Source organism: Bos mutus, chromosome 10, assembly GCF_027580195.1.
Source record: "Bos mutus isolate GX-2022 chromosome 10, NWIPB_WYAK_1.1, whole genome shotgun sequence".
Classification (NCBI taxonomy): domain Eukaryota; kingdom Metazoa; phylum Chordata; class Mammalia; order Artiodactyla; family Bovidae; genus Bos; species Bos mutus.
In genome coordinates, this window is record NC_091626.1 from 65,053,173 (window position 1) to 65,067,176 (window position 14,004).

A 14,004-nucleotide genomic window follows, 5' to 3' on the forward strand; every position below is an offset into this window, starting at 1 on the left:
TAGAAGACTGCGATTAACATATACATAGTACTATGTATCAGATAGATAACCTACAAAGACCTACTGTATAGCATAAGCAGCTATACTCAATATTATGTAATAAACTATAAGGGGAAAGGATCTGAAAAGAATATATATACACACACACACACGTGTGTGTATAACTGAATTGCTATGTTGCACAGCTGAAACTTACATGATATTGTAAATTAACTATTAAAAATTTTTACATAAAGTAAATTCTAAAACCAAATAAAATTACTATCAAGTTATTATGATAGTATATTAATTTTAACTCACGTTTATGATAAAGTTTTTGTTACATATCCACAGGTTCTCCCTCTCATGGTATTAGTGTATTTAAAACTTATATTTTTTTAACACTTGAAGAAGGTATTTCTAGTGAGGTTGGAATTTTTCATTTAAAGAAAGCAGCTTTTAATTAATGTTTTGAATGAGTACAACATTCATGTAGTTGAAAATTCAAGTCATAAAAAGGTACACAGTGGAAAGTCTCCCTCTCTAGCGACCCAGTTCTCACCCCTGAGGCAATGAAAATTGTCAAAATCTTGTGCAGCCTTTCAGAAATATATATAATAAAACATTGTCTCCATTTTTAAAATACAAGTGGTAGTGTATTCTGTATACTGTATTATATACACCCTGCTCTTTTCACTTTACAGCGTTTCTTGGAGAATGTTCAAGTGGCTTGAACACAGTGGCCAAGTATTTTTAAATGACTTTATAGGTTCCATTCTCTGATTTATTATTTGTTGAACCAGCCTCTCATTCCTACTGATAATTATTTGAATTGTTTATTTCTACTGTGTTTTTCCTTGTTTTGCTGTAACAAACAGTACTGGAATAAATAATCTTGTGCAAAGTCATTTCACATATGACTTTCACATACCTATAGGACATAATCCTAGAATTTATTAGGTCCAAGGGTTTGCAATCTCAAAAACGACAGAATGATCTCTGTTTGTTTCCAAGGCAAACCATTCAGTATCACAGCAATCCCAGTCTATGCCCTGACCAGTAATGCTGAAAAGGCTGAAGTTGAACGGTTCTATGAAGACCTACAAGACCTTCTAGAACTAACACCCAAAAGAGATGTCCTCTTCATTACAGGCAACTGGAATGCAAAAGTAGGAAGTCAAGAGATACCCGAAGTAACAGGCAAATTTGGCCTTGGAGTACAAAACGAAGCAGGTCAAAGGCTAACAGAACAGAACAGTGTGTTGTCAAGAGAACGCACTGGTCATAGCAAACACCCTCTTCCAACAACACAAGAGAAGACTCTACACATGGACATCACCAGATAGTCAATACCAAAATCAGATTGATTATATTTTTTGCAGCCAAAGATGGAGAAGCTCTATGCAGTCAGCAAAAACAAGACCGGCAGCTGACTGTGGCTCAGACCATGAACTCCTTATTGCCAAATTCAGACTTAAATTGAAGAAACTAGGGAAAACCACTAGATCATTCAGGTATGACCTAATTCAAATCCCTTATGATTATACAGTGGGAGTGACAAATAGATTCAAGGGATTAGATCTGATAGAGTGCCTGAAGAACTGTGGATGGAGGTTCATGACATTGTACAGGAGGCAGTGATCAAGACCATCTCCAAGAAAAAGAAATGCAAAAAGGCAAAATGTTTCTTTGAGGAAGCCTTACAAATAGCTGAGAGAAGAAGAGAAGCTAAAGGCAAAGGAGAAAAGGAAAGATATACCCATTTGAATGCAGATTTCCAAAAAATAGCAAGGAGAGATTAAAAAAAAAAGCCTTCAGCAATCAATGCAAAGAAATAGAGGGAATCAATAGAATGGGAAGGACTAGAGATCTCTTCAAGAAAATTAGAGATACCAAAGGAACATTTCATGCAAAGATGGGCATAATAAAGGACAGAAATGGTACGGACCTAACAGAAGCAGAAGATATTAAGAAGAGGTGGCAAGAATACACAGAAGAACTATACAAAAAAGATCTTCATGACCCAGATAACCACAGTGGTGTGATCACTCACCTAGAGCCAGACATCTTAGAATGCCAAGTCAAGTGGGCCTTAGGAAGCATCACTACGAACAAAGCTAGTGAAGGTGATGGAATTCCAGTTGAGCTATTTCAAATCCTAAAAGATGATGCTGTGAAAGTGCTGCACTCAATATGCCAGGAAATCTAGGAAACTCAGTAGTGGCCATAGGACTGGAAAAGGTCAGTTTTCATTCCAGTCCCAAAGAAAGGCAATGCCAAAGAATGTTCAAACTATTGCACTCATCCCACATGCTAGCAAAATAATGCTCAAAATTCTCCAAGCCAGGCTTCAACAGTACATGAACTGTGAACTTCCAGATATTCAAGCTGGATTTAGAAAAGGCAGAGGAACCAGAGATCAAATTGTCAACATCCGTTGGATTATTGGAAAAAAAAAAAGAGTTCCAGAAAAAAATCTACTTTTGCTTTATTGACTATGCCAAAGCCTTTGACTGTGTGGATCACAACAAACTGTGGAAAATTCTGAAAGAGATGAGAATACTAGACCACCTTACCTGTCTCCTGAGAAATCTGTATGCAGGTCAGGAAGCAACAGTTAGAACTGGACATGGAACAACAGACTGGTTCCAAATCGGGAAAGGAGTACATCAAGGCTGTATATTGTCACCCTGTTTATTTAACTTCTATGCAGAGTACATCATGTGAAATGCTAGGCTGGATGAAGCACAAGCTGGAGTCAAGACTGCCGGGAGAAATGTCACTAACCTCAGATATGCAGATGACACCACCCTTATGGCAAAAAGCGAAGAACTACTAAAGAGTATCTTGATGAAAGTGAAAGAGGAGAGTGAAAAAGTTGGCTTAAAGCTCAACATTCAGAAAACGAAGATCATGGCACCTGGTCCCATCACTTCATGGCAAATAGATGGGGAAACAATGGAAACAGTGAGTGACTTTATTTTTTGAGGCTCCAAAATCACTGCAGATGGTGACCACAGCCATAAAATTAAAAGACACTTGCTCCTTGGAAGAAAAGTTATGACCAACCTAGACAGCATATTAAAAAGCAGAGATATTACTTTGTCAACAAATGTCTGTCTAGTCAAAGCTATGGTTTTTCTAGTAGTCATGTATAGATGTGAGAGTTGGACTATCAAGAAAGCTGAGTGCCAAAGAATTGATGCTTTTGAACTGTGGTGTTGGAGGAGACTCTTGAGAGTCCCTGGGACAGCAATGAAATCAAGCCAGTCAGTCCTAAAGGAGATCAATCCTGAATATTCATTGGAAGGACTGATGCTGAAACTAAAACTCCAACACTTTGGCCACCTGATGCGAAGAACTGACTCATTTGAAAAGACCCTGATTCTGGGAAAGATTGAAGGTGGGAGGAGAAGGGGACGACAGAGGATGAGATGGTTGGATGGCATCACTGACTCAATGGGCATGAGTTTGAGAGGGCTCCGGGAGTTGGTGATGGACATGGAAGCCTCGCGTGCTGAAGTCCATGGGGTCACAAAGAATCAGACACAACTGAGTGATTGAACTGAACTGAAGGGTTTGTGCTTTGCAGTTAAGATATTGTCACATTGCCTCTGATGGAGACTGACCAGTTACCAGTCTCACCAACAATGTATCAGAATACACATTTCCCCATATTCTCACCAACACAGTATATAATCAAACTTTCTGATTTGTGCTATTCCAATAGATGGGGAAACAGTGGAAACAGTGTCAGACTTTATTATTTGGGGCTCCAAAATCACTGCAGATGGTGATTGCAGCCATGAAATTAAGAGACGCTTACTCCTTGGAAGGAAAGTTATGACCAACCTAGATAGCATATTCAAAAGCAGAGACATTACTTTGCCAACAAAGGTCCATCTAGTCAAGGCTATGGTTTTTCCTGTGGTCATGTATGGATGTGAGAGTTGGACTGTGAAGAAAGCTGAGCGTCAAAGAATTGATGCTTTTCAACTGTGGTGTTTGAGAAGACTCTTGAGAGTCCCTTGGACTGCAAGAAGATCCAACCAGTCCATTCTAAAGGAAATCAGTCCTGGGTGTTCATTGGAAGGACCGATGCTAAAGCTGAAACTCCAGTACTTTGACCACCTCAAGCGAAGAGTTGACTCATTGGAAAAGACTCTGATGCTGGGAGGGATTGGGGGCAGGAGGAGAAGAGGACGACAGAGGATGAGATGGCTGGATAGCATCACTGACTTGATGGACGTGAGTTTGAGTGAACTCCGGGAGCTGGTGATGGAGAGGGAGGCCTGGCGTGCTGTGATTCATGGGGTCGCAAAGAGTCGGACACGACTGAGCGACTGAACTGAAGTGTACTGAATAGGTAAAAAATGATAACATAATTTAAATTTGCATTTTTTGTAATATGAGAAAGTTGCCCATCTTTAATAAGTTTGAGACATTTTATATTCCTTTTCATATCCTTAATGTTTTTTTATTATTACATTTTAGTCTTATAAATTTATAGGAACTCCTTTAGATATTAGGGAGATTAACTGTAGGAAATAAGTTGTAAATATTTTTTTCAGTTTGTCGTTTGCCTTTTAGCTTTACTTATGTTTTCCTTTGGTATACATTTTCAAAACTAGAACTTACCAAGCTACATTTTATGTCATAGTAGTAAGGTCTTTGTACTCTGAAATTATAAGCAGATTACTTTATGGTTTTATTTTTTATATTTAAATATTTGACACATCTGGGAGTTAGCCTAGTGTACAGTATAGGGTATGGATCCAACATGTTTTCCTGGATGGCCCATTTGGTTGGGTAACTTCTTACTAATGTCATTCTTGGATTATTTTCCACATGCATGTGGATCACATTTCTGTTTGTCTAGCCCAGAGATCATAGCTCAGATGCTTGTAGAGACTAGGCAGGTTACATAAAAGGGTGAAGAGTGCCAGGTGGGGAGGCTGCTGCTGCTGCTGCTGCTGCTAAGTCGCTTCAGTCGTGTCCGACTCTGTGTGACCCCATAGACGACAGCCCACCAGGCTCCCCCGTCCCTGGGATTCTCCAGGCAAGAACACTGGAGTGGGTTGCCATTTCCTTCTCCAATGCATTAAAGTGAAAGTGAAGTCGCTCAGTCATGTCTGACTCTTAGCGACCCCATGGACTGCAGTTTACCAGGCTCCTCCATCCATGTGATTTTCCAGGCAAGAGTACTGGAGTGGGGTGCCATTGCCTAGCCAGCTTCAAATGGGATGGCATACTTTTCTAAAGAGGCAGCCACTACCCCGTGCCTACTGATCATTCCCTTGCAGGGCGCATCAGGGCCCAGTATTGCCAGATCTTTGTCAAGAGAAGCTGGAAATCCAGATTTTTTTACATGAAATTTTAAAATATTAACATCAGGTTTAAAAAGGTAAATACAGTTCTGATTGAACAAAATGTGTCTTGAGACCTGATTTGACTCAGAGAAGGCTCCTAATCTCCTTAGCCAAGAATGAAACTTCCCATCTTCACTTTCCTATAAGAAAATACAACCCCAGTCTAATAGCGGGACAGCCTAGCAGTTTATAGCTGGAGTTCAAGAAAAGAGAGAAAAGTAAAGAGGTCTAAATTAGCCAAGGTCTTTGCCCTCACTTATGGAAAGATTCTTTGGAGAAATACAAGCATTTCACCATTCTACCTTTTATCCTAATTACATGGGAATGTGGATGTGGCCATTCTTTTTAAAGGAAGTATTTCTTATTTACAGTAGTTTCAGGTGTACAACAACAATTCAATATTTTTAAATATATTTTGCTCTTCTTGAACTTATTACAAAACAATAGCTATATTTCCTTGCTGTACCACATATCCTTGTTACTTATCTATTTGAAAAGGTTCTGGATTCAGTGGATACTTGGATTAGAAAAATGATCTAAGTTTTCCAACTCTGCCATTATGATTTTGCCAAAATGACAAAATGATGCTTGTTTTAACTGCTCTGCTACTGATTTTGAACCGATTTTGAATCGTGGCACACTGTTTTTTTGTACCTTGTTCTTCCTTTCCCTTCCTCCGGGATGGTGGCTGGCAACAATCTATTGTAATTCATGTATGTGCTCAGCATCTTTAGTGGGATAAAATTTATGCTAACGATAAAGTTTCCAGAGTCGTCAATTCAGGAGGGGTTAAGGTCTGGGGATCTTTTTGGGGTTGCTAGTGAGTAGGGCTGGCCCCAAGGGCGGATCCAGGTTTTGTGGGACCTGACACCTCCACACCGCCACAATTTGGAAACACCATTAAGAAAACAATGCAAAAATATGGACAGTTTTACCAAAACGGTATGAAATTTCTGTGAACACATGAGGGCTCGTGCAAGTGAAGGACTTTTAAATTCAAGCTTGATTAACGCTGCCCTCTGCCTTTTTTGGCCCTACTATGCGCCAAGGACTTTCCACTCCTCACCTTCTTCAGTCCCCTCAACACTACGCTATGAAATAGTTACATATACAGAAGAGCCACGTAGAACACAAATACATTAAACATCGTTTCCAGCCTGAAAACCACTTTCTTTCTAACTCCCTATATTGCTTCCCACGACTGGAGTTCTGGCGCTTGAGGAATGGCATCGAGTCAGGATTGTCGCGGGAAAGAGTGTGTAAAACGCAGTCAGGGAGCTAGGGAGTGTTTCCGAAACTGGCTCGCAGAGAGCGCCCAGGAGACGTGCACTCCCGAGAGAAGGCCCCCGCGCCCAGCCGGCGCCTCGGCCAGCTCTGCGACGCGCATGCTCCGTGAGGGGCTGGTCCAGCTACTCTGGTTAATGAGCGCGCGGCGGAGGGGGCGGGCCGAGCCGCGGCTGCTGGGACCTGGGCTTGGCGGCGGTCCTGAGGCTCTGTGCGCGGCTGCTGAAGGGGCGGCGGCGGTGGCCGGCACTGTGCGCGCAGGAGTGTGGCTTGCTCGCCCGACGCGCACGCCCGGTCGGTCCCCAGGGCCCTCTGGAGGTGACTCGGGCGGCCCGGGCAGGGCAGCGTTGCCGGTTGGGAGGGCGGAGATGAGGCGATGAGGACACAAGCTGCCGCCGCCTCTGTCCGCCTACTACGGCCGTAGCGGGAGTCGGGGCGGGGGCGAGGCCAGCTGTACCCCCGCCGGGCTGCGAACCCAGACAAAGGAGGAGCAGCCGCTCGAGAAGCGGGCCAGCGCCACTGGGAAAGGAGGCCGTCGCTTTGGTCGCAGCCGAGGGCCGTTCGGGCTCACGGGCCGCCGCGCTTCCCCTGAGGACGCTGCGCGAGGCGAGGTCGCGGGGCCGAGGAAGCCGCCCCCGGAGCCCCCGCCCGCCCGCCGGCGCCGCCTCCGAGCCGCCTCGGCCGTAACCGCGGCCCGGGCGGGAGGCGGCGGCGGCCGGTGAGGCTAGGCGGCCCGCGCCCTGCCTGTCAGATCACCGGCCCGGCCCGTTTCGGCCCGCGGGCCGCCCCCGATGCGGAGGCGCTGCCGCCGGGGCCATGCAGCAGGCGCCGCAGCCTTACGAGTTCTACAGCGAAGAGAACAGTCCGAAATGGCGGGGACTGTTGGTCTCGGCCCTGCGGAAGGTCAGTGCTGGTGCCCGGGCGGCCTCGGGGCCCGAGGGAGGTGCCGGGGCCGCGGCAGGCGGGCGGGGCGCGAGCCACGGCCCGAGCCGCGGCCCCTCGGACGCTGTAACGGGGAGCTGCACGTCTTCCCCGCGCTCGGCGCCGGAGGGCCCATCGCTTTCTCTCTGGCCGGCGACGAGGGGCTTGTGATTGCCTTTGCGTCCCAAAGGACGTTTTCTCAAGTTATTGCCTGGCCCCGGAAGGAAGGTTTTGTTATGATCATAAAACTGGATTTCATGTTGCAGTCTTTTCGTCAGGCGACTTCCGCCGTTGACCAATTTGTTGTCCTCGGGCTGGATTCGGGCAACAGAAAGTCCCACTGGTATTTAGACAGTTTCTAAAAAACAAAAGCACGTTTCTAGGCCGAGTAATCACTTTTAATTAAATTCTTTGGGTCTGTTCCCTTAGGCAGTTTGAAGGGTGAAGGGTGTCCACTCACTTAAGAGGTTGTAATTTTTTTTTTTTTGGTGATGGATGTGTTTCTCGATTGAGAAATGTCAGTGAGCCATAATATTGCTTTTACAATTCTTGAGGTCAATTTAAAGTGCCTCCTCCCTTCCTGCCATAGGCGTCCCCCTGTTTAGGAGAGATTTCCCCTGTAAAATTTGGTTATTTTCTTCACTGAGTGCAATTTATTACTTAGAATCATTTTAAGGGGATAAAAAAGGCTCAGCTCATAAAAAATCAATCTTTTTAGTTTGGGTACATCGTTAGGGTGCATCTGTCCTGTAGATGATGTCAGTTTTCCTCTGAATTTCGGTAATAATCGTAGTTTTTTAATATGTAATAAACATACGTTTTTATAATAAAGCCTTTTGTAAGGTCAAGACGTTTAAAGAGTGTAAATGGAGGCAGAAGATGATAAACATACTGAGCATGGGCTTTCCTTGCCATTGATACAGATGTAGTCCCTATGACCTTTTGTGCAAAATAACCAAATATAAATTTTAAAATAATAAGGAATAAACATTAATTTAAAAGACTACCCCGGAAAATAAATCTTCATACATTAAATTTCTCTAAGTGAAAAGAAGTAGTAGTATTTTAAAGTAAAAAACATTCCCTCACGTATTCGAGTTTCAGATCTGCCGTTTTTTCACGATTCTTAGGAAGAGGTATTGCCTTCCTTGGGCCAAACATCATGTAAAATTTTTTAAAGAATTTGGTGGAGGTGGTTAAGAGCAGCTAGACAGTTACCATTTCACAGGTATTTTAGGTGTTAAAGTATTACATTGACCTTCCTTCCGTGGGCAACCCGATTCTATAAGGAGAGGGAAGGAAATGGCAAGTGTGCTGAGTGGTGATAATGAACACTGGCCTGAGTTAAAAGCAAAGAGGGAAATGCTTAGATAGTGATTGAACCTTCTACCACATAGAAATGTGAATGCAGTTATCACATAGTCCTATGTTGTTGGCAGTGAGGTGTAGGTCTCTTACTAGGATTTTCTGGTAGCAAATAGAATTTGAGTATGTGTTGCATAACTTATTCAATAGGTAGCTTTGACCCTAATAATCCCTCATGCACAGATACAGATTTATATCTTCAGGTTAGTCTGGAAATAAACCCAGGGTAGCATCTGATCCTAGTTCATTGCTTTGAGTCTGTTATTTTGCATTTATATGTTGTGCTTGTTTTCTTGGATCTCAGATGCCTTGTAGATCTCTGTTGTATTCTACAGTTCTTGTATGTCCTTTGCGTATGGAATATATACAGCTAAGGAAATCTGGCCTTTTGAGTGAATTAAAAAACAATTTTTATTTAACTTATTACATTACTGTTTTTCTAGAATTGAGGTATATTCCCATGGAACACATTTTTTTTATGTTTTTGCAAATTTTTTGATGTTTGTAATTCCAGATTATATCCAGTTTTGTGGTCGTGCAGTTCGTAGGTTTATAGTTCTTTGTAGTTTTGTAGTTCTTGAGGTTTGTAGTTTTTGAGGAGTTCAAGGTTCACTCTTTCTTTGCAGGATGAGTTAAATTCTGGTCTGTACTTGCCACACGTGTCCTTGTACAGTGAGAATTCTGCAACTTAGGCAGAAACTCTGTCTTCACATTCAAGGCATCTAGAACATGGCTTCCTTCTTCCAGCTGACCAGATTATTGCAAACACTACTAAGATTAATACTAATAGTAAAAGCAGCAATAGTATTAGACTACTAAGACTTTTCTCCTCTGGTGGATGTTGCCATCAAACATGTGGGAGCTAGTTTTATTAACATTTATTGAACACATTGTAGGTACTTGGCCCCAAACTGGATCCTAAGAATACAAACGTGAATAAAACCAAGATGCCTTGCTCTAAAATGTTTACCACATAGACTGAAAATTCTAAACTTTGAGGTTTTGGTTTATGTAGAACTCAAAAGTTCTGTAAGAAATATCTCTGTGTGAAAAGAACAAGGTTGTTTAATTAGTTCTGTTAGTTCACTTGTGCATCTTGATGGAACCTTCAAAACAGTTACAATATAATTTTCTGAAAGGTAAAATCAAAACTCTCATGACAGTTATGAATGAACATGTATCAGTGATTTTGATTCAATTTATTACTTAATTTATTACTTAACTCATGAGATGCTAAAAGCCACTTCATATGAAAATTGGAGGAGGTTAAGTATTTATAGGAAACCTTAAAGAATCTCAAGGTAAGATTGTTGGATTGGACACAAAAATAGTTAATGTCCTACAGGAACATAAGCAGTAAGTTTGGGGTTATCTTCCTACTGATTAGATCTTGCATCTGTGCCGGACAAAAATCTCTTTAAGTTAATCTTACCCGTTTGTAAAATAGCCCAGTCAGTAGTAATCAAGCATAGTGTTGGACTGAAGAACAGCAAGTTATCTCTTTTGCTTATTTTCAAGTTTTCCTGATTTTTCTGAAAACCATACATATATTTGATAAAGTTACTATACTGACTTTGAAAATGGAAGAGATTGTTTTAAACCAACATTAAATATTCATTTCACTATGGAGAAACATGAACATTGAGAAATAGATTTAAGGAAAAATAATTTTGGAAATAGAAATGTGTTGTTCTTTAGCTCTTTGTTTTATTGTGCTTTTGTTCTTTACCTGTTAAAATAGAACTTCACTTAGGGCATTTAAATACATAGAGAGCTACAAAGGGTAGAGCAATATGACACTACTAATGGATACTATGTGCATTGTTAACATTACTGCTGAATTATGTATCTTACCTAAAAAGAGCCAGAGACGTAATTGCCCTCATTACTACTCCTGAAGAACACTGAAGCTATCATGTTACTTGAGGGAAGAAAGGGTGTGGGATATATTTGCAAATGCAGCTTATTACCTGTGTCTTTGAAATGCCTGTGGTACTTTGTGCATGTGCTACTTGAATCGTATGCTAAGAAAAATCAGTGTAAACATTCTGCATATAGGGAAACATGCCTTAAAATCATTTTAGCAGGTTTTTTAGTCTCTGATATTTCCCTTGTAGATGCCTTTTCTGTAGGATATTATTCACCAGGCTAGCCATGGAAAAGAAAATTTTCTTATTATCTGTCATTACAGCTGTCACAGAAAGCTAGAAAGAATTGGTAAACTTACCTTATTCCTGAGTCTAACTTAATTCAGGTTTAATATTGACCTTACGCCTCAACCATTACAGTTTACTCTTGATATCTGTTAAAATTCAAGAGATGTGAGAGAATGTTTGAGTTAATTAATGGCAGTCAATGCTGAGGGTGGGGGTGGAAGAGAAGGTTGAAGGTTTTGATTCAGAAATGCCTTTGTACTAATACCTCTTGGAACTGTTTTAGAAGATTGCACTGGATCTTTCCTAGGACCCAGAAGAAAAGCATGGGAGTTCTTTGAGAAAATGAAATTGGTGTCATTGACAGAAGGTCAAGGAAGGCTTCTTTAAGGAAGTAACATTAGTGCTGACTTCTGGAGAATATATTTAAATATTTGTTGAGTGCCTCATACGTGCCAGGCAGTATTCTTGATACTGAGGTTGTAGTAAGGCCCTGCTCTCATTAAAAACATCTATTCTCTTAATAAATGACTGTAGCAGAGAGGTCTGGGGAGAGACAGACAGTAAAGAGGTAAACAATTATTTGAAAGATCAATAGGAATAAACAAAGAAAGGGGGAGAAAAGATTGGAGCTGTAGGGTAAGGTAGGACCATGACTTTAGGAACTGAGATCAAGTGAAAAGGAGTTGAGCAAGTTGAGAGACTCTTACATAGACTCAGGTTAAGGTCTCTCCTGAGAATAGAAAATCCTGTAGGGTTATTTATGTAACACATTAATTAGATTAACTTGATCAAACTTGCTTTTTTGAAGAGATCACTCCAGCTAAAAGGAATAGGAGAAACTATGATTTTGTGACATGAGGCCTATTCGGAATTTCCTAAAGCCACTGAATATAACAGTGAATATAACTCTAGGGAGTCATTTGGAATTATTCCAAACTAATAATGACCCAAACTGACCCAAGGGGTTCAGCTAGAACTGGATGAGCATTAGGAATGCATTTTAGCTTGCTGCGTTTAGCTTCCTGTCAGCCATGATTTAGTAGTCTTCTATTTTCAGTTTAATTTTGGTATGGTATATTTGGAGCAATAATATTCCATTAAAGTGTTTTATGCTGAGTATCCAAAGCATTACCTGTGTTACCACTTGACATAAATCAAATATATATCTTTTATATTAATCAGGGCCTTTCTTTCAATGGAGCAGTAGTTTGATTATATCCTCCGTTAGCCTGCATATTTGAATCAGGAAGGAATTTTAATGGAACTAATAGATTTAGCGTTATCTCATGTAGTCACGTTAAAAATTAACAACCTAAAATTCTTTTCCTTTTTTTACATAAGAGCACATAGTAAGTAGAAACTTTTTAAATGTGTAAAGTATTATATACTTCACATTTTAATATGTAGAGAGGAAGCAACACAATGAAAATAACATCAAGATCAAGTCGAGAGCGTTAGTATTATCTCCAAGTAAAGTTTTCATTACCCAGTTTTCTTCATAAAAACACCTTGTGAACTCAAATACTACCTCTTACTTATGTAGCACTTTGTAATTTTTTCTTAAATGACCCATTAGCAACATTTCATAGTTGATCTGTTTCTGCTTCTTTTCATCATTTGGCTTCCAGGACACCAACCTCTGATGGTTTTCTCCCTCTCTGACTATATTCCTCCTAGTTCTTCACCATTGTTTATCTCCTCATCTTCCCTACTACAATGCATCATCCTGACCTCCCTGGAGCTTAGTCTTTGAATTTCTGTTTCTATTTACAATAGATTTCTTGAGATCCCACCCAGCCTCATTGCTTCACATACCATCTCTATCTGATGGGTTCCAATATATATTTCTGGCTCAGAGCTCCCTCCTGATCTTGGATATCTGGTTTCTTAACACTTCCACAAAGATGTGTGATAGACATCTCAACTGATACTGAATTCCTCCTCTTCCCCTGAAAATTTGCTCCTTTTGTAATATTTCCCACATTAGTGAATGGCTACTTCATCATTCTAGTTGCTCAAAGTACTGAGTTATTCTTGAATTCTGTCTTTTTTTATAACCAATATCTAATGTGTCAGCAAATCTTTTTAGCTCTACTTCACACTATAACAGTATTCAGTCACCATTTTTTACTCTTCCACTTCTACCTTCTGGGAACACTCTGGGACTATTAAAATAGCCTCTTAACTGGTCTCCTGTCTTCTCCCCTTATCCCAACGCATAGTCTTTTCTCAACACATAGAGATAAGTGGGATCATGTCATTCCTTTGTTCAAAACTTGTGCTTCTCAGAATAAAAGTCAGAGTCCTCTCAGTAGCCTGGTGTTGCCCCACTTCCCCCTGAACCTCACTGATCTCATTTACCACTGTCCTTTTTTTGCTCTCCTCCTGCCGCACACTGGCTTCCTGGTACCTCCAACTCTTAGACGTGTTCTAGTCTCAGGGCTTTGTGCTGGGTGTTTCTTCAGCCTGGAACAACCTTCCTGCAGATAAAAATATGAGTGGCCCTTTTACCTCTTATAAGTCTTCAGACAAAGATCTTAAAGAGTCCTTCTCTTGGAGCCTGTCTAAACTTCTGCAACTCCTGCTTACTGGAAATTCCTATGTAAATGTTAACAGCATGTCCCAATTCAAGCTTGTTATCATCTTCCATAAACCGATGTCTCCAGTATAAATGATCTTGTACTCATTTCTCAGGCTAGAAGCCTAGTCATCATCTGTTCTTTTTTCTCCAGGTTCATGTGTAATCAACACCCAGTCTTGATTCTTTTCTCCTAAAAGGAGCTTTCTAACTTTTTTTTTACTATGTATTCCAAAAGAATTTTGAAAATTTTGTACATTTTTATGTTGACATCTAAAAATGTTCATCTTTAAGCTTAGTTTCAGAGGATATATTGAGTTGGCTAAAAAGTTCATTTGGTTTTCTGTAAGTT

The 14,004-nt window shown here is 40.9% G+C and overlaps 1 protein-coding gene across 1 annotated transcript in view; it reads left to right on the plus strand.

The window, feature by feature from the left end:
- Window positions 1-6,872: 6,872 nt before the first annotated feature.
- SOS2 (SOS Ras/Rho guanine nucleotide exchange factor 2) overlaps window positions 6,873-14,004 on the plus strand; it is a 105,907-nt gene continuing 98,775 nt past the window's right edge. The window contains exon 1 of the mRNA XM_070378109.1: window positions 6,873-7,535. Within this exon, the coding sequence (XP_070234210.1) occupies window positions 7,449-7,535 (87 nt within the window). The 5' untranslated portion in view covers window positions 6,873-7,448. The remainder of the gene's footprint in view (window positions 7,536-14,004) is intronic.